The sequence below is a fragment of the Condylura cristata genome, unplaced genomic scaffold (assembly GCF_000260355.1).
Source record: "Condylura cristata isolate star-nosed mole 26May11 unplaced genomic scaffold, ConCri1.0 scaffold00004, whole genome shotgun sequence".
Taxonomy (NCBI): domain Eukaryota; kingdom Metazoa; phylum Chordata; class Mammalia; order Eulipotyphla; family Talpidae; genus Condylura; species Condylura cristata.
The window spans coordinates 61,203,889-61,227,038 of record NW_004567105.1 but is presented as its reverse complement, the minus strand read 5'-3'; the positions used below and the strand labels follow the sequence as shown (position 1 = coordinate 61,227,038).

The 23,150-nt window shown below is 56.8% G+C and overlaps 1 protein-coding gene across 3 annotated transcripts in view; it reads left to right on the top strand.

The window, feature by feature from the left end:
• The window catches only part of BSN (bassoon presynaptic cytomatrix protein), an 82,634-nt gene that overhangs the window by 37,648 nt on the left and 21,836 nt on the right, over window positions 1-23,150 (top strand). For all 3 annotated transcript variants that reach the window (XM_012720249.1, XM_012720250.1, XM_012720248.1), the window contains exons 2-3: window positions 6,753-7,161; window positions 19,382-20,263. In XM_012720249.1, the coding sequence (XP_012575703.1) occupies window positions 6,753-7,161; window positions 19,382-20,263 (1,291 nt within the window). The remainder of the gene's footprint in view (window positions 1-6,752; window positions 7,162-19,381; window positions 20,264-23,150) is intronic.

Here is a 23,150-nt window from a genome sequence, read left to right as displayed (position 1 = left end):
AAAAGGCCTCCCTGAGGCTAAAGGGAGGAGCCTCAGCCTCAAAAGCCTCACTGCAGAAGGTGATAACCAGGAAACCAGGTCTTCCCTGGGGCTGGGCTGGGTCCTGCTGGTGTATATCTCCCTCCTCTTTTTCTTCCCTCCCTCCTCCCACCTCAGCTGCCTATGGGCAGTGAGTGGATCCAGGCCTTGTTAAGTAGGGTCACCTGGAGGATGCACCTCATCCCTGCTGAGAAGGCCCTGGGCTACTCCAGCCACCCTTGGGACTAGGCCCAGCGGTGTATCACAGGTGGTCGTGACTCCTGTCTCCTGCCGTGGGTAGCCCTTGTGCTGTGCAGGCTAGGGAGCTGGTTGGTGGGAGAGGGCCTGGGCAGCCTTTCCCCGCGGCCTCTTAGCCTGCAGATACGCAGTGCTTGTGTGTTGAAGACTCCTCCTCCTCCAGAAGGCTCTGCTAACCCCAGGGAGGAAGTGGTGTCTCTGACGTCTCTGTTTCTGGCATCTCTGCAGCTCTCATAAGTGCTGATGCTCCCACAAATCTTCCCTCTATGTAATCTATCCCTGAGGTTTACATATGAACTGAACCCCTACAAAAATATTTACTTATCTGAATGGAATCCAAGCTCCAACCTATTTCCTGATGTTGCTTATCCCCCATCCACATAACCAAGCCCAGTCTCAAGACTTTGCCTTCACTTCCCCTTCTCCACTACCACTGGCTTCTCTTCCTGGACTCCCCATCTGGATTAAAAGGACCACTGCCCTCTGGACCTCAGGCCAGAGAGTATCCCTGCTAGATCTTCCCTCTTTCAGCCCATGGACTAGTTCTGGGGCCAGCTGTCTTATTTTCACTCCCCCCCCCACCCCCGCCCCCGCCCCTGCTGCCCTGCCTTTGACAAAGAACCAGAGCACTCCCTGCCTTGTTTGAAAACCTCAGGGGCCCTGATGCTCTGGCCCTTCCCATTTAAGCGCTCTGCTTAGTTCCCGCCTGAGTGCCCACTGTCCTCCTGCGGCTGAGTGCTGGGAGGAGCACTGCAGAGCACTGGCTTACCTGCAGCCCGCCCAGCGCGAGGCTGCTCCGGCAGGCAGGCCGCTGGCCCTCTGTGTGCGCTGCCCCTCTGCCCCAATTCACTCTTTCACCTCAGGGAGACCACTCCATCTTTTTTTTTTTTTTTTAAAGATTTATTTATTTGTTCATACAGAACTGGGGTACAGGCCAGAGGCTCAGGGGCGGCGAGAAGCTTCACCAGAGACAGAGTGGGGAGCAGAACAGGCAGATGGACTAAGTACACTGCTGAGGGGAGCAGCGGGCGGGTCAGGAGAGGTCTGCCACGCCATGTGGTCTCCTCCGGGGCAGGCTGGAATCGAACTCATGCGGAAGTGGCTTTAGCTTCTCAGTGCAGTGCTTTAACCCGCTGCGCCACCAGGGAGGGCCATCTTTTAAGACCTGCTTAGACGCCTCCTGGCCTCCAGGCCTTCTCAGTCTTTGCCTTTCCCCGAGCCATGTTAGCAGTGTGTCTGGCAGTGACCCGTTTATATGTCTGTCTCCCCTCTAGACCAGAGGCTCCTAGGAGACGGGGTTCATTTGTTAAAAAGTGGAATTGAATTAAATCCTGCATAGGCATTTATAAAGACTATCATAAAGTAAGTACACGTTGTAAGGGATAAAATATGAACACCGGTGGGCCCACCTTCCCTTGTAGGAGACATAATCCCGTCACACCATCAGTGCGATCTCTGGGCCTGAAACGAGTGCAGGCGTCAGTGAATGTCTATGAATGACTGCATGCCTGAATGAGTGGATGAGTGCGCGGCTGAAGCCATTTTCTCTAGGAGTCTCACTGTCACCGAGCAAACTCCAGGTGAAGCGACAATAACAAAACCCTGTCACAGCCTAACTTACCCCCCCTCCCCCCCGTGGGCTCGCTGCCCTGCTCACAATTCCTTGTGGGTACTTTGTGCGTTCTTAGCCGCTCAGTGCCAAGCCTGGGGCTGGGTCCTGGGTTACAGTGGGGCAGGGTGGTCGGAGACCTGTCCCTGGGAGCGCCCGTTTAAACAGCCCCTCGCTGTAGCCTCGCCGTGCTCTCCTAGAGTAGCGGTGTGGGCAGCAGTGAAGGCATGGACGGACAGCCTGGATATGGGAACCTTCCAGCACTGCCACTTGAAGTCATAGTTGCTTTGAAAGCTTCTTTACAACTTCTACGTGGGGTAAAGTGAGCAAAGTAGATCCTACCCCATGGATTTGCTGTGAGGCTGAAAGAAGTTAATATGTAGCAGGTGCTTGGCACATGGTGGGGCTTGTGGGGAGGGTTGGGTGGGCAGTGCCCCTGTTGTGGTCAGCAAAGCATTCTGGGTGGTAGGAATGGGGGTACAGCAAGTGGCTGAGAGGGATCCAGGTGCTATTCCTGTGGTTCCCTCTCGTGTGAGGTCAGATCAGGGAGGGCCAGGTGCCCTGCCCCTCACGTGCTGGGATCCCTCAGCTACCACACTTGAGCTGTGTTTTACTGTCTGAGTGATGATGTGAGTCATGACTTAGGGAGCATATATCGAACGTCCAGTTCGTCAGGCCTGAGGCTCTGGGACATAGCTGCGGAGAGAGCACGCCAAGGTCCTGCCCACAGAGCCGGCAGCCTCACACAGGGATCACGGGCAATGCTCCATGATCTGTGTCCTCTGACAGTCACAGGTGTAATCCACTCCAGGGAGAACTGAGAGGGCCAGAGCTGTGTTTTAAATACAGTAGCCAGAGAAGGTGTCTGAGGGTGCCGAAGAGCCTACTTGAGATAGTACATTTGCTGGCAACAGGAGCAGCAAATACAGATGTCCAGAGGCAGGCGTGGGCCGGGCGAGGGAAGTGGAGGGAGAGGAAGGCTAGTAAGCGATGAGGCCAGAGGGAAGGTGTTGGCTCTCATAGGGCATCGCAGACCACCATAAGCCTTTGTTTTTTCCTCTGGGAGAGAAAGAATGCTGTTGGAAGGCTTAGGCAGAGAAGGAAAGTGGTCTGACTTATGTATGTAAAACATTTTCTTAGCTTCTGATGGAGAAAAGACCAGAGATGGGAGAGTGGAATGAGCCAGGTTTGTGCCAAACTGAGTCAAGAGGGGACGGTGGCTGGACCCCGGTGGAGAGAGGAGGCAGTAGGGTGGCTGCTGTAATCAACAAGATTTACTGATGATTGACATGGGCTGAGAGGAGGGTGTCAGGGCTGACTCCAGAGGGAAGACTGGGAGGGGCTCGGCTTGACACATCAGATTCTCGATGCCTGTGAGACTGCTCAGTGAGAGGCCAAGTTGGCCTCAGGGGCAAACTCAGGGCCAGGATACAAGTCTCATCGCTGTGGGTGGGAAATGGACCACTGAGTGGGTCTTGTGTCTCAGGAATGATGTGGATTCAGAGATGCTAAATATGCACTAATAATAAATCCCCCCAAACTGAGAATGGGGCTCTGGGTTGGAAGATGAGGAAGAAAGGTGTGGCTCGGAGAGGAGGAAACCCAGGAGAAGGGGGTATTCTGGAAGGCATATTTCAGGAAGGGGGATACTCAGACACCAGTGCTGTTGCTGACCAGGTGAGAGCAGAAGCTGAGAAGTGACTGTCAAATCTGATAACGTGGCAAATGAGGCCATTGGTGACTGTGACCTGAGCAATTTTTGTGGAACAAAGGGAAAAGGCCAGGTTGGATTGGATTGAGAGGAAGGGGAGAAAGGAGCAGGAGGCAATACATTGAGATAGCAACTTACAGGAGTTTTGCTATACAAGTGAGCAGTATGAGGAGAAAGTGGTCAGAGCTTTTTTTTTTTAGGTTTATTTATTTATGCATACAAGAACTGGGGTACAGGCCAGAGGTGTGGGGTGAGAGTGCGGGGAACAGAACAGGCAGACTGACTGACTGAAGTTACACTGCTGAGAGGAGCAGCCAGCAAGACAGGAGAGGTCTGCAGCGCGACACGGGTCACCTCCCTGGCCGGGGATCGAACTCGTGCCGCCGTGGCTGTGACATCTTCCTAGTGCTGTGCTTTAACCTGTTGTGCCACCCAGGAGCGCTGGTTTTTGGTTTTTTGTTTTTCTAATAGGATGGAAGGAGCTTGTTTTCATGGTAATTGTCCTGACCCAATAGAGAGGGGAATGGGTAGTGGAGGTGAGGGAAGAAGTTATGAAGGTGAGAAGCAACCTTGGGAGCAGGAGATAGACAAACCCTGGGCACAGGCGTGGAGTGGCAGGGGTTGTGCAAATCCCCCTCAGTGGCTCCCACTTTCCTAGTGAGATGGCAAGCAGTGCCTCCCCCGGTGACGTGAGGGAGGGAGATGTGGGGAGCTTGAAGATCAGGAGAAGGTGTGAGCAATCACCCAGAAGAGTGGCGAGAGAGCCCAAGGGGTCTTGGGTATGCGCTGCAGTTGCCAACAGTCAGCTGTAGCCCGTGTGGCACGTGGATGCCCACCCGGCCTGAGTGCGGGGAGCGTGGTGTGGAACCCTGTTTGTTCGCCCTCACCACAGCTGAGTTGAAAGTCGACTTAAATATTCAACCTTAAGTGTCACACAAAATGTCCTCAGAAAGTCCACATTGTGATGCAACGTTGAACGGAAAAGTCATTGTGAACAGAAGATTACCTGGGACACATCAGGTGACACATACTGTAGAAATTGCTGCACTTCTCAGAAGAAACCTCAAGCCTCCTGGAGAGGGGGTGGCGGCCCCTTCACACGTTCTAAAGGGCTCTCAGTCACCTCTGACTAGCTTTCAAGGGTTGCTTTTAAGTTCCAGCCCCAAGTAAAAATTGAAACTATGAATTTAACCGAGTGGGAATATTTCTTTATTATACCTAAAAATGAGTCTCCTGCAAAGCCTTAGAGCCCAGGTTCTGAACTTGCGCCAGAGAAATTCTGGCTAGCACCACACTGGGCCTCACAGCTGTGGCAAAGGTGACCCAGAGGGACAGGGCTGGGGCTCTGGTAGTCTTACTGAAGACAAAGTTAACCTGGATGGATGCTGTTGTTAGTTCACGAGAGAAATACTTGATGGACATTGACTCGTGTTTCTTTTCTGCTGGAAGGGCCTTTATTACATTGAGGGTCTGTCTCCCCACCAGCGGTTCCCCAGAAGGAAGAACTCAGTGTCTTGGCGCCTCCCAGGTGGGCTCCTTGTGCCCCCTCTGAAATTGGCTTGTCCTGAGACGTGCTGCCTATTGGCGAGCGGAGGGCCGTCATGCAGGACAGCAGACTTCGGGCCTACTCCTGGCAGCCAGACATACTAGAACGGAGGGCAGGCGGGGGCAGCTGTGGCAGGGCCTCTGTGGTGCTGTTCGCCCAGACCGCCCTGTCTCCTGGGCGCCAGTATCCACCCAAGTGAAAACAGACTGAGGCAGGTGTAGAGTTGCAGGGGAACAATGCAAAGCATTGTCTTTGGCTTTTTGTGCTCAGCTTCTTTCAAGTTGGAAAAAGAAAATTGGCAGAAATGCCCTTAAGTTGGGTCAAAGAGAAGGGACCTACGGGAGCTGGCTTGCCTGGCACCTTAGTGCGCCTCTCGACACTGCCGCTGCCCCCGCAGGGCCAGGTCAGGGTGGAGACGTCAGGCACACTGGCTTCCGGAGGCTGCCTCCTGGAGCTGCAACCCCGCCCAGCCTTGCACTAACAGAAAAGCACCCCACCCCTCCACAAGGCCTCGGCCTGGTACTGGGTCTGCTGTAGGACTGCAGGAGGAATGTTCCTTTGTCTCCGCGGAAGATGGCATGACCGAGGCTTTGAGGTGCTGCCCAGGCCCATCCCCACCTGTATGGGACAAGCCAGAACCTAACAGATCTGGTGGGACAATGCTCTGAACTCGAGCTTCATGTTGGAATTATCTTGGGAGGAAACAACCTAATGCCAGAGCCCTGCCCTCACAGATTCTGATGTAATTTGTTTGGGGTGCAGTCTGAGAGCCAGGAATTTGAAAATCACCCTAAGGGTTTCTCATGTAGAGGTTGCAAGCCTTGGTACTCAGAGTATGGTCTTCAGACCACAAGTTGATACTTGAACAACCCCAGGTTTGGGGGCTGTTGACGCCTCCCTTCCCGTCCCCAATGGAAAGTGTCCCTATAACTTACAGTCATCTGGGGGCTCTGCATTTGCAGATTCAACCAGTGGCTGTCCTTGGTTGGTCACATGTTGTCCAGGGTCAAGTGTCTAGGCTTCACCTCAGAGAACTTAAAAATGCAGATCCTAGGGCTCTCCCTGGTGGCACAGCGGGTTAAAGTGCAACATTATGAAGTTCTCTGAAGCCACTGCAGCACAAGTTCAATCCCCGGCCAGGGGGCTGACCCACATGGCACAGCAGACCTCTCCTGACCCACCCGCTGCTCCTCTCAGCAGTGTACTTTGTTGATCTGCCTGTTCTGCTCCCCACTGTCTCTGGTGAGTCCTCTCACCGCTCCTGCACCTCTGGCCTGTACCCCAGCTCTGTAAGCATAAATAAATAAATCTTAAAAAAAAAAAAAAATGCAGACCCCACCCAGATTTGCTGAATCAGAACCTGCACTTCAGCAAGATGTAAGAAGAGACCCTCGTGGTCTTACCACAGGCTTATGCTGGGGGCCAAGTGGGAGACACGTGTCAGAGCTCAGCCGGGATAGTCAGTGCTCAGCAAGTGGTGACTGTGATGCTGCTGGGCAGGAGGAAGCGGGTGGTGATGGGGTTCGCAAGAGTCAGCTAATTTGGGAGAGACCTGTGCAGGTGTTCTCTAGGATGTGTCTCTAACATGGTCATTTTCAATGTCATTTCAGCATTTCCAGGAGACTGGACCCCAAGGAGCCCCTGGGTAGCCAGAGAGCAGCTTCCCCAACCCCGAAGCAGGCTTCTGCTACCGCTCCGGGCCGTGAGAGCCCCCGGGAAACAAGGGCACAGGGCCCAGCAGGCCAGGAGGCTGATGGCCCCCGCAGAACGCTGCAGGTAGACAGCAGGACGCAGAGATCAGGGCGCTCCCCCTCTGTGTCTCCAGACAGAGGCAGCACCCCCACATCACCCTACTCCGTCCCCCAGATTGCTCCCCTTCCCAGCAGCACGCTGTGTCCCATATGTAAGACTTCGGACCTCACATCGACCCCCAGCCAGCCAAACTTCAACACCTGCACCCAGTGTCACAGCAAGGTCTGCAACCAGTGTGGGTTCAACCCCAACCCTCACCTCACCCAGGTAACCACCCTCTGCGCGGGCTCCCCCTACCTGCCCTCCCTGGTTCCTTCTCCTCTCTCACCAACTCTCTTCCTAGTGATTTCCCTTGGTCACCAGCATCTTTATCTCCCTGGGGGGGGGGGCTGGGGGGTTACCTGGCTCCCACATGTGGCATCAGAGAACAAGCCCTGGCCCCAGAGCTCCCAAGGGATTCCTGCACTGCCTGAAAGCTTGGGCACAGTCCCAGAGGAGAAGGTACTTTCTTGCCTGGTCCAAGTTTGACCTGGAAAAATGGAGAGGGGCACAGACAGCCTGTGGACAACTTCTCCAGGGACGCGCATTGGGAGAGGGTCATGAGCAGCCGCAGGGCCCACAGGGAGAACGTTTCCCTGGTCCTTCCCCTTCTCTCCCTGCTGTAGTGTGTCCTGGAGGAGGATGCTGGTAAGGGGAGCACGGTTTTAGGGCAGCAGGTAACTGTGTTCCAGCTGGTCTCTGAGGACTTCCTCCTCTGGATTTCAGTCCCAGCTAGCCAGAGCCTTTGGTAGGGAAGCAGTACCCATCCCCAGATAAACAAGCTTGGGGCAAAGTAGGGACCGAGGCGGGGGTGCAGAGGTTCACCATGGGAGACAGTGTCCTACACTCACCAAGAGGCCACTGCTGGCCATTTGCATGAGAATGGCCTCCTTTTTGCCCCAGAGGACCCAGGGTCCTGGCCAGGTCCTGTGGGGTGCCCAGCCAAGCCCCCGGAAGCTCTCCTTGGTGACCTGGAGGCCCAGTGTTCTAATACACTAGCAAACTGGAGCCCTGCCTTTAAAATGAACTGAATGGGTTTGCTGGCTTTCTCCCTCCCCTCTGGACTAGTCCACAGAAGCCTCTGGTTGTCCCCTAGGGCTCTGCTCTTGGGCAGGCTGGAGGATGGCCGGCTACAGGTACAGGCCTGGCCGCTTCTGGGATCATCAGCAGCAGGAGCCATTTGGACCACATGGGTGGGGGACGAGTGAGAATAATTGTTCACAGGTCGGGGTCTATTTGTGACATGAGGTGCTGTGGGTGTGGGACGTGTGGTTTGCGAGAGGTAAGTGTGAGCTTCTGAGGAAGGAGCTGCCGGTGCGGGGAGATGACTCAGTGCATTTGGAGTCGCTCCTGGAGTGTGGAGGCTTCCTGAGGAGGCGTGCACACTCGTGATTATCACATCTGTGATTAGCCACGGCCCATCCCTGCACTGATCAGTTAGGTAAGTGTTTGTCTTCAGTATTTAGAACAGTGTGATTAAGGCCAGGGAAGCTCGCCTTTGTTTTTCTGCCAGCGAGAAGCCTGAAGCACCTGGTCTCGCAGGAGCAGGGAGGCTTGGCAGGCAGGGATGAGAGATGCCCCGGTGGGGCATCCCCCCTTGTGTGAACTCGCCCCTCGGGGTCCCAGCCTCCCTGAGATGCTCACTTGAGCAGCAGCATCTGAACCCTTCCTGGTGGGGTAGGCAGAGATCAAGGGGGAGCTCCACGTGCAGCACCGTGTTCCTAGCGGACGTCCCAACCCTTGCCATACAACAGGCGCCCCCAAGCCCAGGAGCGAGCTGGGACGAGAGCCAGCCTTTGGCTGTGCCTGGAAAAACAGCAGAGTGGGAGGACCTTGGCGACACTCAGTCCATCTGTCTCACTGTGCAGGGAGGAAGCCAAGGCGCAGGGCCAGGAGGAAAAGGGCCTCAACTTACTGCAGACTCATGGTGTTTGGTGAGGAGTAGGCTTCTTGGCCAGCTATGAAGCAGTTGCCAGGCTGGACAAATGCAGTGCGTCTCCGCTGTGAGACTTCTCAGGGCCTTCAGCACCCCGAGGGGCCTCGTGGAACTCCAAGACGGGGCTGTAGGCCACAGACTTGCTTTCCCAGAACACCAGCAGCCGCTTGCATCCACCCAGATTGGGAAATGCTGATCTGGTTCGTTCTCCAGGCTCTCACTCGGTGGAGCCCCTTTTCTGCGGGGGTCCCCTCGGTTGGCTCTGAGCAGTGTTCCCATCGAGGAAAAAGAACCCTTGGCATATTTACCTGGAGGTAGCGCTGTGGCCCTTTGTTGCTTTGCTCAGAGCAGATGCGCTTCCCTGGTCGTGCTCCAAGTAACGAGAACACAAGTCCTCTGGTTTTGCTCACATAGCTGCTGGCAGACCCACCTGGTCAGGCCAGACCTCTGCTGCTGCCTCAACTTGATGTTATGTCAGCCAAGAAGGCTGTGTCTAGGATTGTGCTGGGCTGCTGCCTGGCCTGAGATTCTGGACAGTGCGAGGGGCTGGTTCCGAAGTCAGGTACGTGGGGAGAGTGGACTTTTTCAGAAAACCCAGCTCTAGCCCTCACTTCCTTTCCCTCACTTCCCTGGCAGGGTCCAGCTCAAATGGAAAGAGGCTGAGGAGGCAGGTGGGGCACTGCCAGTCCCAGCACAGATGTGCTGCAGACTCTGGCCCCCGGGGGCCCTGCTGGGGATCCTGACTCAGGGTGTGCCTGAGGCTGCTAGTGTGCTAGTGTGGTGACGCAGAGCCTCGGTGCGAAGGATTGCAGCCGGCTCCTGCATCCTGCCTCGAAGATGACGGAAGCCTCGTCAGGGCATCGGCGGGATCAGCGGGGAGGCGGGATCAGCGGGGAGGCCTGCGGCAGCCCTGGAGAGGAACAGGGGCCCCACAAGCCTCACGGGGCTTTCATGACCTCTCTGAGACCACCGCTGAAGCTGCTGTTGGATCTTTGGAAATGTGATCATGGAAAATGGAGCTTTCTTCTTGCGTTTCGCAAGGAGAGCGTCACTGGCTGTCTTGTCACTCACGTTGCAGCGCTGTGGTGCTGAATGGCTACGTCAGAACACAGGGCAACAGGAAGGGAAGGAGAGGAGCTGCTGCGCCACAGTCGCCGGACTTGGTGTTGTTTTTCTGTCACATGGCACCTGTCAGTGTCTTACTACTTTAGATGGGTCCTGCAGAAAGAGTGGGCCGAGTCTGAGCCAGGTAGAACAGGTAGTGCCGTTTGGCTAGGGCATGTCTGGCACTACTTCTTTTCCGGCAAGTGGACCCAAGCTTCTCCTGTCAGCCCCGGGGCTCTCACATGGGCTCGGCACTAGCTTCTGTGCACGCCCGGGTCAGCCAGCTCTCGAGGCTGTGATGGCTCAAGGGGCGGATGCGTGCCCATGACCTGTGCTGGCCTCTCAGTCCTGGAACACACTGAGACTGCACGCAGTTGAGGGAGCAGCTCAGAGCACTCCCTGTCTGAGGATTGGGCCACCCAGTCTTGGGAAGTCTTGCCTGTTCTGGGTCATACTGGAACAAAAGGGCTGGACCCAGAACCAAAGGCCAGGCCTCTAGTTCCCCCCCGGGACCCCCAGCCCGATTTCCATCCAAAGGCCATTGGTACTGAGACCGAGGAAAGCCTGAGGCGAATAGGGCTCTCCTGGCCACTCTCCATTTCCTTGTGGCTCACAACAGGTGAATAATTTAATTTAACCTGTTTTAAACCATGGCGAATGACTGGGGGTGTTTCCTTGTGGATTCTGAACATTTCTTACCGTCCACAAGAGACCCTCCCTGGAAGGATGCACTGGCAAAAGGCCGGAGGTGTCAGCATTTAAACCCATTCAGCACCCAGTGATGGGGGGAGGCAAGAAGATTTCCTCCCCTGCTCTCCCTGGGTGTGGGTTCTTAGTCAAGGACCTTAACCTCCTTGAATGCCAGATTTCTCTAAAGAAGCCAGTCCAGGGGCCGCTACCCCTTCCCCAGCAGGTCCTGGTGGGGAAGGTCTTCCCCTTCCTCCAGGTCTTGGTGACCCACCTCTCTTGCTCCAGTCAGACTTACTGACGGGCTTCTCCAAGGAAAGAGTGGTCCGGTCTTTCCTTGCCTGTTCCAAGGTTTGTACTTCGCAGAAACCAAACCAAGGATGTTTAGCCCACTGCGTCCCCACCCCCGCCCCACTGGCAAGCCTTGGCGTAGGCGCTCAGCCAGTGGGTGGTGTGGAGAAGGGAGGGAGACAACACAGTGGCCACAGGCCTTTTCTTCTACTGCCTGCAACCCACTCCTTTCCGGCGGCCCGGGGCACCAGATGGGCCGGGGGTGGTGCTGTGTGTAGCATGGATCCCCCCACTGCAGCTCCCAGCCTCGAGCCCTTTCCTCTGCTCCCTCCTGGCCTCACTGCTGCCTGGGCCCATAAGCAGCTGTTAGGGCCTGGGGCCGGAAGTGGCCTGAGAGGCCCTTCCTGGGCCCAGGAGAAGGTGATGTTTGCAATGTGCCCAGCCTTCCCCCCAACAAAACCAACAAAACGCAAGTCTGCAAGGGGGCAGACCCTTTGAGGCCTCCCTCCCTCCGTTCATCCAGTCAGGCGGTTTGCCTTGCCATTTGACCCAGTCTCCAAGTCAATAGAGAAATGCTCCCGAGCTCCAGTCAACCCTGGGCAGACCCTGCTGTCAGTCTCTGCTCCCAGGAGAGAGAACCGCCTTGCTTGGACCACTGTAGGGTGGAGGCCAGAGCCCCTGGGGACATGAGGGGAGCAACTGCTGGGGTGGGAGTTGTTCCATAGCTGGAGCCCCCAAGCATGAAGCTTGAATTTTTACCTATCAGCGACCACTATAAAGTTTTCTAAGAATGAATGTAAAATTCAGGACAGAAAATAGGAAATTACATTCCTAAAACACCTTTTATGTGAGGGCAAAGAGAGAGAGAGAGAGAATGAAATGCGTGTGGAGAAAAATGGCGGAGAACAGGAGAAATAAATAAAATGGATACAGGGAGAAAGAACAAGGTGGGAGGTGATGGAGAAAAACAGGCAGGAAGAGGCGGGAGCAGGGAAGTCCTGGGTTTCTGGCTGCTGCTCTGCTGGTTTTGCTGCTCCTGCCCTCTACGCCAGGCAGTCTGTTTTCCGGGTATCGCTGATGGGCTCCTCAGCCAGAGGGCAGGCCCTCTCCGGTCTTACCCTTTCCTCCCTTGCAAATGCTTCTTGGCTTCTTATGACAAGCCAGGTACTGCCCTCAGCACTGGGGGATGGAGTAGAATCGAAATAAACATGTTGCTTAGCCACGCGGAGCCTTCCGGTCAGGGGAGAGGCAACCCCTTCCAGCAATAACCACACACACACGCACGCACGCACACACAGCCCCTCTCGTAGGGGCGGCCAGTGTCAGGTTGATGACCAGGGTGGAGGGTGGGTTGGCGGCGGGTGTGACGACTCGAGGGCTTCCACAAGAGGGACAGTTAGGCAGCTCTAGCTTGATGTTAGACTGAAGCTGACCTGGAGACAGACAGGGCAGGGGAGACTGGGGGGGAGGTATCCTTGCAGGAACAAGGATGTTGAGGGTGGCCGGGTGGTGCTGTGCGTGCAGGGCCCGCTGCGGTCTGCAGATGTGATTTCCAGGGTTTGGGAAAGCAGCAGTGGGAAGGTCATCTGTGCATTTCAGATGCCTCTTTGGAAAGAGATAATGGTTCTGGTTTCACATAGCTAACACCACTGAATCGTGCACTTAAAAATGACAACAGCAAATTTTGTTATGTTGACACTATACTTTTATAAATTATAAATTATTATTATATCTCTCAACAGCCGCTCACCGCTACACAGCCCACGCCTCTGGGTGGGCTTCTGTGTGGAGAGTGGCCCAGGGGGCCGGGTGGGTTCTGGGAGCACCCTGCACTGGGGTAGTGATGACGGTGGCAGAGCCATGACGGGTTCTTGGTGCATGTTGGAGGTTAGACTGTACCGGATATGGGCGTAGGGGGGTGGAGATGGAGAATTTTCCTGCTCAGGCCATAGTTAGAGGTGCCTTTGCATACCCAAGAGGAGCCCAACAGGCGACAGTCTGGGCTCTGGCACGCGGCAGCCAGGTTGGCGCTGGAGACCTTTGAGACGCGCAGCCGGGTATTAATATCCATATGCTTTCCACTAGACACTCGACTAGAGTTTGATATTTGTGGAAGATTTTTTTCAGGTAAGATTTATGTAGGATGAAATGTACACAGCTTAAGTGTACTATTCAGTGAACTTTGGCAAAAGCTCTCCCAGTGTCACTATCAAAATAGACAACATCCCCAGCCTGCCAGAAAGTCGCTTCAGGCATCATGTCCGCCTCCACCCCTGCGCCAGAGACAATGCTGCCTGAATATTACCTACCACGGGTGGGTTCTGCCCATCCAGAACTTCACAGGAACGCAATCACACAGAGAGTGTTTTGTATAAGGCTTCTTTCACTCAGCACAGTGTTTTTTGAGCTTTACCTTCGCGGCTAACTCGAGCAGCTCTGCGGAGGAGAGGCGAGCACAGGCCGGTACAGCAGGAGAGGGCTGAGAGGATGGCTGCGCGGTCTGAGAGGGAAGCAGTGCCTTGGGGTGCGGGAGGTGATTGAAGGAGTGGACCCCCCAAAGAGGCAGGTCTAGACCCTGAGGGTGGAAGCATCCTAGGGTGTGACTTCTCTTAAGAAGCTTGGCCATCTTTTGCACCAGAAGGCAGGAGGGCCGCCAGGGAGGGGAGCGATCAAAACAGTGACTGTGAGACTGTGGAGAAAGCCTCCTGGGGAGAGAGCTGTTTGCCAGGCACCAGGGGCGGTCAGGATGTAGCTGACTTACAGAGGAGCCCGCTGGCCTGGTACTGGCTCAGCTGTTGGGTCAAGGTTGGAGGAGAAGGTACGCGGCCGAGTCTAGTTTTTTGGCACACATGGGCCAAGAGCGAGCAGGTATTTAGCAGAGACAGGGCTGACAGACCATACAGGTTCGGCTGGGCAAGAAGAGAAGGAACAAAGGTTCAGTGGTGACGTCTCCATGAGACCCAGGGCTGCTTCCACGGAGAGGCCTGGGAATGGCCCGCTGGAGGCAGATAGGTCTGGGGGTGGTTAGAGGTATAGTTTGCGGTGATGGCTACAGTTTGAGAGTGAGGCTGAGAGATATATGTGTCAGGTGGGTCGGCTGGGTGGCCACTCTGGTGGGAGTGACATCAGAGGAAGCCTGGGAGGCAAGGGCCAAGGACTTGAGCCTCAAAGCCATGATGAAGGGACTGGGCAATAACAACAGCCCAGAGGGAAGAGAGGGCAAAGAGCTGAGACTCCCGGGCTGCAGGGGTTTTGAAGAGAGGGTGAGGCAGTGACACATTATAAGTCCAGGGAGTCCAGCTTCTCCTGAAAACGTAGGTTGGGACCGAGGCATGTGGGGAGACAAGGACATAGGGAGTTGGCTTGGTCACAGACAAGAGACCGACAGGGCACAGCAGATGGGTCTGGGAGGCACGGGAGGCCATCTGGGGTGGGGACAACTGGGAGTTGAGGACTGCTGGACAGATGTGCGAGGGCTCTGTGGGGAGTGGCTGCTTGTCCTTCCGTGGAGCTCCCAGCCAGTGACGCCTTCCGGCCTCAAGGAGTTGGATTCAGCCTCCACCCCCCGAGCCCTGGCCTCAGGGACTGAGCCCTCAGGGTCCTGACCCAGAATGGGCCAAGCCTGGTGATCCAGCTCTGGAACAGTGTGTCCCACCTCAAGGGTTCCTGTGGCGGCAGCCCCTAAGCTGAGGCCACACAGCTGACAGGTGAAGGAGGGCGCTACAGACTCAGCAGCGGGTGCTGGATGGGGCAGGTGACATGTCCAACCCCGCGGGGGTATGATGGTGCGGTCGGCCCTGACGCCCTCCTCCTGCCCACCTGGTACATGGCGGCAGTGGGAGGTGGGCTTCCTGTTGAGATCTGACCAGTGACTCACAGCCTGGAAGAGCAGGGTGGAGGGGCTGTCACACTGACCGTGGGACCCTCCCAGGAGCCTCTAGATTTGGCAACAGCAGGGATGGCTCATTTATAAGCTTTTTCTGTGGTGTTTGAACTTGTACCAAAATGGAAAAAAGCATCAGTCGTGATGTCAGCACAGAGTGATCTGACACCGAGTGCTGCTCCCCCAGGGAGGCTGGGCCTCAGAGCAAGCCTCCTCTCCACAGGAAGGCAGTCGATGACGTCTACACCCTCCTCTTCCTTGCTGGTGGGGAGGTGGGAGGGGAAAGTGGAAAGCAACCTGTTCCCGCTGGGGGCCTCACAGCTTCCTACCAGCCGTGGAGGTGACAGGTGACGGGAGTCAGGCTCCACCCTAGAACAGAAGCAGCTTTGCAGGCAGCATCATTTGGGTCCAGATGAAAGTCTTGCCTGCCACCAGTGTCCCAGTGGAAGCCCCTCCCAAGAACAGCCCCCAGGCCCCTCCCTACTCCAGACCCCTCGGGGGTGCAGCAGGGAGTGGTCGTGGTTGACCAGGCTTCCCCTAGCCCACTCCAGGTCGCTGTCCTACCTGGCATGGCTGCCTTGGCATCCCTTCTGCCTATACGTGAGCACCTGAGAAAGGCTCTCTTCTGGGAGAAAGTCCCTTCAGAGCAGAGCCCCTGAGCTCTGCAAACTCCTGGCAGGCTCCTAGGAGTGGGCAGTGGCCCCCAGGGGACAGCCTCTCTCCTGGGCTTCTGCTCCCCCTCACCCTGGCCACCTTCTTGACTTGTACACCTCACCACGTTCCCACCCTGCTGCCACCAGATGCCCCTTGGACTAGGGTGCACTGGCCTCCTCAGAATCCCTTGCCAGCCCTCTGAGATGGCAGGATGGACTCATAGCTGGCAGGAAGGATCCAGCTAACAAAAGCTGGTGTCTGGCAGAGTCATCTGCCTCAGGGTAGCCCTTGGAAACCACCCCCTATCTCTTGGCACTTGAGATCTGTGGCTGGTGCCTGTGCATCTCCTGGCTATATGCCATGGGGGTGCTGGACAGCATGACCCTACACAGGCGACCTGTTTGGCTGATGAGCCATTCCCTCTGGCAGCCAGCGTGCCACAGGAGCATACACAGCTGAGGGAGACCCTGGCCAAATCAGTGCGTTCTGCATGGCCTGGCCTGGTAGGTGCAGCCTAGACGGGCAGAGGGCCACAGGGTACACAGCCGTCTCCCTCGCACCCAGCGCAGACTTCATCCCTTGCGGACATGGGGTGATGACCTAGGGGAAGGGAAGAAGAGGCTGAGGCTGAGTCCCTATGGGAAGGTGGCTGAGTCCCTCCTGGAAGGCCGGTGCCCACGGGGCAGTCTGGGAGAGACAAGTCTTGTGGGCTCAGAGAATCCCCTCAGGCAGTGTTCTCCTTGCCGGCCTAAGTGCCTGGGCCTGAGCCTGGGAGGGACCAGGAGAGGGTGCGGCTCAGGCTCCTCACCGTCTGCAAGAGGCTGGATGGAAATAGCTGCACCCATCTGGGCGATGAGTCACTGACGGGCGTTTCTTAAAGAGGTTCTATTTTAGGTGAGATGCTTGTGACACAACCTGAGTGAGGGGGACTGAGTAAAGAAGGTTCTGGTGGTTAGTGCAAGAGTTTTAGAACATGCCATGTTCAACCTGGTCTGGAGCCTAGGGGGACAGGGCCTCCCTGAAGTCCCAAATAAGAAGCCTTCCCTCCTAGATCCCTCTTCTCAGGAAGCCCCACCTCAGGCCTGCTGCGCCTGCAGGTGCCAAGCAGGTGCGGTGCAAAGGAGCTAAGTATGTAGGACAGACCTCCTCTCAGGGGCTCCACTGAGGGTGCGCACAGACAGCTTGCCCCTGGGAGCTCCCACTTGGATGGGTGTGAGCCCTGCTCCCCCAAGAATGACCTTCCTAAAGAAGTCTTGGGACTGAGTCCCAGGGACACAGATTCTTTCCTCTGTGACTTTTTTGGTGCAAATGTAGGCAAAACCGCCTTGGCTCTCAAAAGGCATCTGGGTGAGTTAACAGTTTCCAGCTGCTTTGGCAGCTCTGTTGTGTTGCTAGAGCTGGGCGTGGTCTTTGAGGGCTCTGCCAGTGTTTTGCACAGGTGACATGTGGACCCACGACTTGACCTATGTGAGGCCTACTGATCTTTGGGCGAGGCAGGAATGCAGCATCACCAGGCTCCAGGCTGTGGCTCAGGAGCCAGGTGGGGCTGGCGGGGCTGCTCTTGCCAGCAGCAGCCCTTCGTAGCTAGGGAACCATGGGAGCACTCACCGTGTCACCTCAGATCTTGCTTTTCTTCTCATTAAAGATGAAATAAGAGAATGCCTATGACCATGCCCAGTGTGGGCACACTATGCTCACCAGGGTGTGGCGTCTTCTCCCTCCTCGGATGCTGCCCTTAGGCTGCTAGGTAAGGTAGTCTTGCCCCGACTGCCCACATGGCAAATCCAGCAAAAGCAGCAGCATAGCTCCATGCTGTCAAGGCGGAGAGCAGCGCTCAAGGCCCCCGAATTCATCTTCTGCTCCAGGGGCCAGACCGGACATCTTCCTGACGAGGGGGCCACAGTGGAGCATTCAGTGCCTCTGGCTGTAGGCATGAAGGAGAAACGTTGGCCTCCGGGCTTAGCTCTGCTCGAGGGGGAGGAGCCTGCCCACCCAGGTGCCAGGCTCCAGTCCTGTGGCATCTGTGTGTGCTAGAGACGGTCGGGATCAGCCCCATGAGTTAGCGTCTCTGCACTGAGCCCTGCCTTGTGCCACACACCGCGTGTGGTCCTCAGGACACGTCGAGAGCTCACAGGCGAGGTGGGGAGATAGGAGACATCCAAGGAAACACATTAGTGGGGAAGGATAAGGACTGTGAAGAAAATAAACCAGGTGATTAGATTGTGTGGCCAGAGAGGGCCCTAGTGAGGAAGTGATACTTGGTCTGAGACCTACATCAATAACAGGGCCCGGGGCAGAGGGAGTAATGAGTGCAGAGGCCCTGGGACAGACGTGAGCTCCGAGGGTCACTCGGCAGGACCGGAGACATACTGTATGTGGGGTGGGACAGCTCCGGGGGAGGAGCCGAGGAGAGGAGGGCCGGAGAGAGGGGTGGGCTGAGGTAGAGCAGGGGCCTCACGGCCATGGTAAAAGTGCCCCTGGGGAGTGTGGTGGGATCCAAAGAGCAGCCTCAGCCTGTAGATGATGTGTCTGATTTATAGGTGGAGCTTTTGGCTCATGGAACTGGAGGTCCAAGGGCAGACTTAAGGCGTAACCAAATCTAGAGTTATGACGTCATCCCCTCTGCCCTCTCCTTGCCTTGGCACCACTCTGACTGCCCATCCACTTCATTTTAGTACCTGTATGTGGGGAAAGCACGCCAAGGCTTCATCTTCCCTATTGGCACCCCAAAAGGATAAAAGGCCCCCCCTGCCTTCGCTCACTTACCAGGCATCGTGGAAGGGCTCTGACGCCCTATGTGCAGGTCATGTGCCCACCTGCACCCCTGGCTCACAGTTGTGCTTGGCCCACCCTGAGTTGCGCCCGTGTCCTCGGAGGGTTAATGGCAGAGGGGCCACAGGCATGTCACTTGACCGGCAGCACGTTTCTTTCTTTTAAAGATTTATGTATATATACAGACTGGGGTACAGGCCAGAGGTGCAGGGGCCGTGAGAGGCTTCACCAGAGACAGAGTGGGGAGCAGAACAGGTAGATGTACTGAAACACACTGCTGAGGGGAGCAGCGGGCAGCTCAGGAGAGGTCTGCCACGCCACGTGGGTCACCCCCCCACCCCGGCCGGGGATCGAACTTGTGCTGCAGTGGCTGCGATAGCTTCATAGTGCTGCACTTTTGCCGCAGCACGTTTGTTTTGGAGACAAGAATTATCCCATTAAAAAAAAAAAGTCTTCCACAAGGAAAACAAGGCTTATTTAATTCTACTCACATCGTCGCTTACATGAGCTTGTTCTCCCTTATTTTGCTTTTACCATTGTCCATATGTGTATTGTCTCCTCATTCCTCAAGGACCAGCTTCATGGTTTCTCTTTGTTCTACTCCTCTCTCCTGCACCTATTACTCTATTTATTCATCCTGCAAGTTTTTAACGGAATACCTATTGCTTACAAGCCCTCCTGATTTTCCTCGTTAAGCTCACTCTGGCTGCTACATGGGGGTGGCCTGATGGAGCTGCAGAGGAAGGAGAGCGACCAGTAAAGGCTGTTGGGGTCATCCAGCCACAAGGATGGAAGCAAGGGTTGGGTAGGCAGGGCCTGCAGGTGGAGGAGGTACACAGACCCGACATGCAGCCAGTGTGGGGGAGGGCTGGGGTCTGGCAGGCTGTGGGGCTGCGGCTTGGGGTGGACAGTGTGTGACGCCTCTGCTCAGCATGTGCCTGACAGTTCCTGGAGGGCAGGGGAGTTCCATCTGTTCCCCCTGGCAGCCCCGAATCCCCTCAGCTTGGTGTTCCTGCCTGTGCTAGGAGTTGGCCCTGCCTGCTGTGGGGCCTACAGTGACGTAGGTCATGGGTGTCCCCCAGTCCTGGCCTCCTTTGCTGACCATGATGTTTCCTCCTCAGGTGAAGGAGTGGCTCTGCCTGAACTGCCAGATGCAGAGGGCTCTGGGGATGGACATGACCACGGCGCCTCGTTCCAAGAGCCAGCAGCAGCTGCACTCCCCAGCCCTGTCTCCTGCCCACTCCCCAGCCAAACAGCCCCTGGGCAAGCTGGAGCAAGAGAAATCACGGGGTCCAGGAGGATCACCTGGCCCCCGCCAGGGGGAGACAGCCAGGGCAACCTCAGTGCCAGGGCCTGTCCAAGCAGCTGGCCCTCCAGAGGTGGGCAGAGCGTCTCCTCAGCCCCATCACCCCACCAAGCCTTCCACAGCTGACCCCAGGCCACCTGCAGGAGAGCCGCTGGCCAAAAGTGCCACTACAGTGCCCCCTGGGCCTGGTGCTGCTGAGCAGACCCAGGAGGGCCTCACTGGGAAGCTCTTTGGCCTTGGTGCGTCGCTGCTGACCCAGGCGAGCACCCTCATGTCTGCGCAGCCCGAGCCTGAACCCCAGGGACAGCCTGCCTCCGGCAAGGGGCCACCCAAGATTGTCTTCAGTGATGCCAGCAAGGAGGCTAGCCCTAGACCCCCAGGCTCAGGACCCGGGCCTGGGCCAGCACCTGGGGCCAAAACTGAGCCTGGAGCTAGAACAGGCCCTGGGTCAGGGCCTGGAGCCCTGGCAAGAACTGGGGGAACAGCCAGTCCAAAGCATGGCAGAACAGAACACCAGGCAGTGTCCAAGGCTGCTGCCAAGCCAAAGACCATGCCGAAGGAAAGGGCCAGCTGCCCACTGTGCCAAGCCGAGCTCAACGTGGGCAGCAAGGGCCCAGCCAACTATAACACCTGCACTACCTGCAAGCTCCAGGTGTGCAACCTGTGTGGCTTCAACCCGACACCCCACCTGGTGGAGGTAAGAGAGCTGGACCAAGCATGTTCCCTTGGGTCTTTGTGAGAGGCCAAGGTGAGGGGGGCTGGAGGGAGCTGGGGAGCCAGAAAGGGTTGCAGACAACTGAGTCTGTAGCAGCCTCAGGGCTGCCCAACGGCTAATGTTTCCACTCATAGAACTAACTGGCACTGTGCGTGCTGCTTCTGACTAGCTGACCGGTACCCCGACCAGTACCAGGGGTTGCCAAGCTCAGGAAGGCCTGAACTGGGCTCCTTGTCCCCAGTTATCATGAGAATAGCCCTGATGAAAGATGCCAACCTCCTTTGCTCATGTAGGAAAGACCTGAGGTCCCATCCTGCCCTTTATCTGTGACCGCATAGGGGAGTGAGGGGTGTTAAGCAGAGGGCTGTGCCCCCATGTCCCATTGCCCATACTCTAGCCCCGCCAGGTGGTACCCCCCTTCATCCTCTCTTCTAAGATCTGCGTGCTGATGTCTACTGGCCAGTGGTGGTCTGCACCCCCCCCACCAGGAAGCCACAGTGGGGTTCACGTGGAGGACAGAGCAGGGCAGCTCCCGGGCCAGACACATCCAGCCCTGCCCGGGCAGCCCCACACCTTGTCAGGCCACAGCCACTGGTTCACATGTTCCCCTGACTGGATCCAGCGCTCCGTGGATTGGTTAAGGGGATGCCTAGACATAGTCTTACCCAGGAAAGTTTGAGGGAGTGGTGCGCCTGAACCTGTCTCTGAAGTCCCTGCTCCAGGAAGCGCTGGCACGGTGCAGAGCTGGGTAGAAAGGTGGGGGAGGCCCAGTGCTGTCTTGTAGCTTAGATCCCTGCCTGGGGGCTTCGAAGGTGTGGGGCTGCCCGGCAGAGCTGGGCCTTCCGGGCGCTGCGGCTGCCCTGCCCCTTCCCGACCCCTCTGTCCTGCCTGCGCTCCGAGCGACCCCCACAGTGGCTTGGGAGGGAGGGGCGTGTAGACCCCCAATGGCCAAGGTGGGGTAACAGAGAGCACGGTGTTACCATGGCCTCGGAGGCACCTAGTTCTCTTTCGCCTTGGGCCAGGCCTCTCGCTCGGGCTGAGGTGGCCCTGTACTGCCGCCCACTGTGAGGAGGAAGACTGCTCTGGCCACCGTGTCCATATTTTCCCATGTGCAGGGAGGGGCAACCCACAGTAAGACAAGTAATCTCTTTTTTTTAAGAATTTAAAAAAATTTACTTTGTCCCTTTTTTTTTTTTAGGTGTTTTAATTTATTTATGCATACAGAACTGGGGTACAGGCCAGAGGTGCAGGGGTGGTGAGAGGATTCACCAGAGACAGAGTGGGGAGCAGAACTGGCAGATGGTGTAAAACATACTGCTGAGCGGAGCTGCAGGAGATCTGCCGCGCCATGTGGGTCAGCTCCGGGGCGGGATCGAACTCACACCGAAGCTGCCGTGGACAGCTTTACAGTGCAGCACTTTAACCGCTGCGCCACCAGGGAGGACCCAGGCCAAGTAACCTCTACATGACACCATGTGGCTCTCCAGCCCCCCACTGCCACTTCCCCAAGCCCCAGGTCCAGTGACTGGGACGGGCTCACCACAGGGCCATGGGAACTCCAGTGCAGGGAGTACCAGGCACCTTCTCACTGCTCGTTGCCCAGACCTGTGGGGCCGAAGCCCTGCTGGACGGCTGAGCTGGCCCACCCAGAGGGCTCTTGTCCCCGAGAGACCTCCTGGCTCGCAGTTCCTCACAAAGTACGAGCGAGGCATGCAGGGGAGGGGTTCACGTCCAGGAGTGTAAGTGCTCCTGACAGCTCCTTCCAACAGCCCCTTCCAACAGGCCGGGCAAGGGAAGCGCTGATTCAGCTGAAACAGGAAGGTGTCTCAGTCACATGCTGACTCTGGATGGGTACCTGACTTCCAATCTCAGTCAGATTAGCTGCTTGGTCCTGGCCTTCCGGGACCCCACAGCTTCTGCCTCTCTGTGGCCAACACTGCCCCTGTCCACCCTTCAGTCCTGCCCTGATCAGGGCTGCCCTTGCTCCACAGGATCTGATGGGTTCCATTGGCCTGGCGGGAGCTCCAGGTATCCTAGCTCCTCTCTACCCAGGCCCTCTGCTCCTGTCCACCCAGGCAGGCCCTGACTCCTGCTTCTAACAACAGGCAAAGCGTGACCAGTTAATGCAGCTATCCCCAGCGGGCCCGGAGCCATTCCGGGAAATGTGAGGCCTGGCAGCCTGAGGTTCCTGCCATCATCCACTGCCAGAGATAGGGGCTGGCAGCCTGGGGTCATCCTCAGCTCCTCTCACCTCCTCGTCCATTCCGTGGACCGAAGCCTGCTGGCTCTGCCTCGCCACAAGACTCGAGCCTCCTCCTCTCTCCACTCCTGAATCCACAGCTTTCGTCCCAGCCCTTGCCCCAACAATGACCCAGCTCCCCTTACTTTGCCTACCTTCTCCCTTGCCAGGGGTTTGGGGGCTGGCACTGGTGCTTGGTATGTCCCCCTCCTCTGCCCATCAGCATTATTGCTGTTACTCGGGGAGGCCCCCGACCAGGCCACAGGCTGTCAATGGTGGCCTCACCTCAGCACATGGCCACTTGGCAGTCAGAGCAGTTTTGTGCTTTCCTGTGACCTACTTTGTATGCCCTTGGCTAGAGATTCCTGATTTCTTAGCAGGTGCTGGGACACACCCTGCCTTGAAATGAGGTGACAAGACCAGTGGCTCCTTCTCCCTGGCTATTTTTCCCATACCCTGCTTGACCCTGGAGGGCCTTCCAGGCCCAGGATGACTGTGGTTTCTGTGCGGCTTGAGGTGGGGTCTGTGTCTACATACAGGCTGGGAGTCTGAGGAGGGACCCCGAGGGGCCTCACTCCTCCCCGTTAGGTCTGCTGTGGGCCCACCGGAGCCACAGCTGCCTGTCTGGGA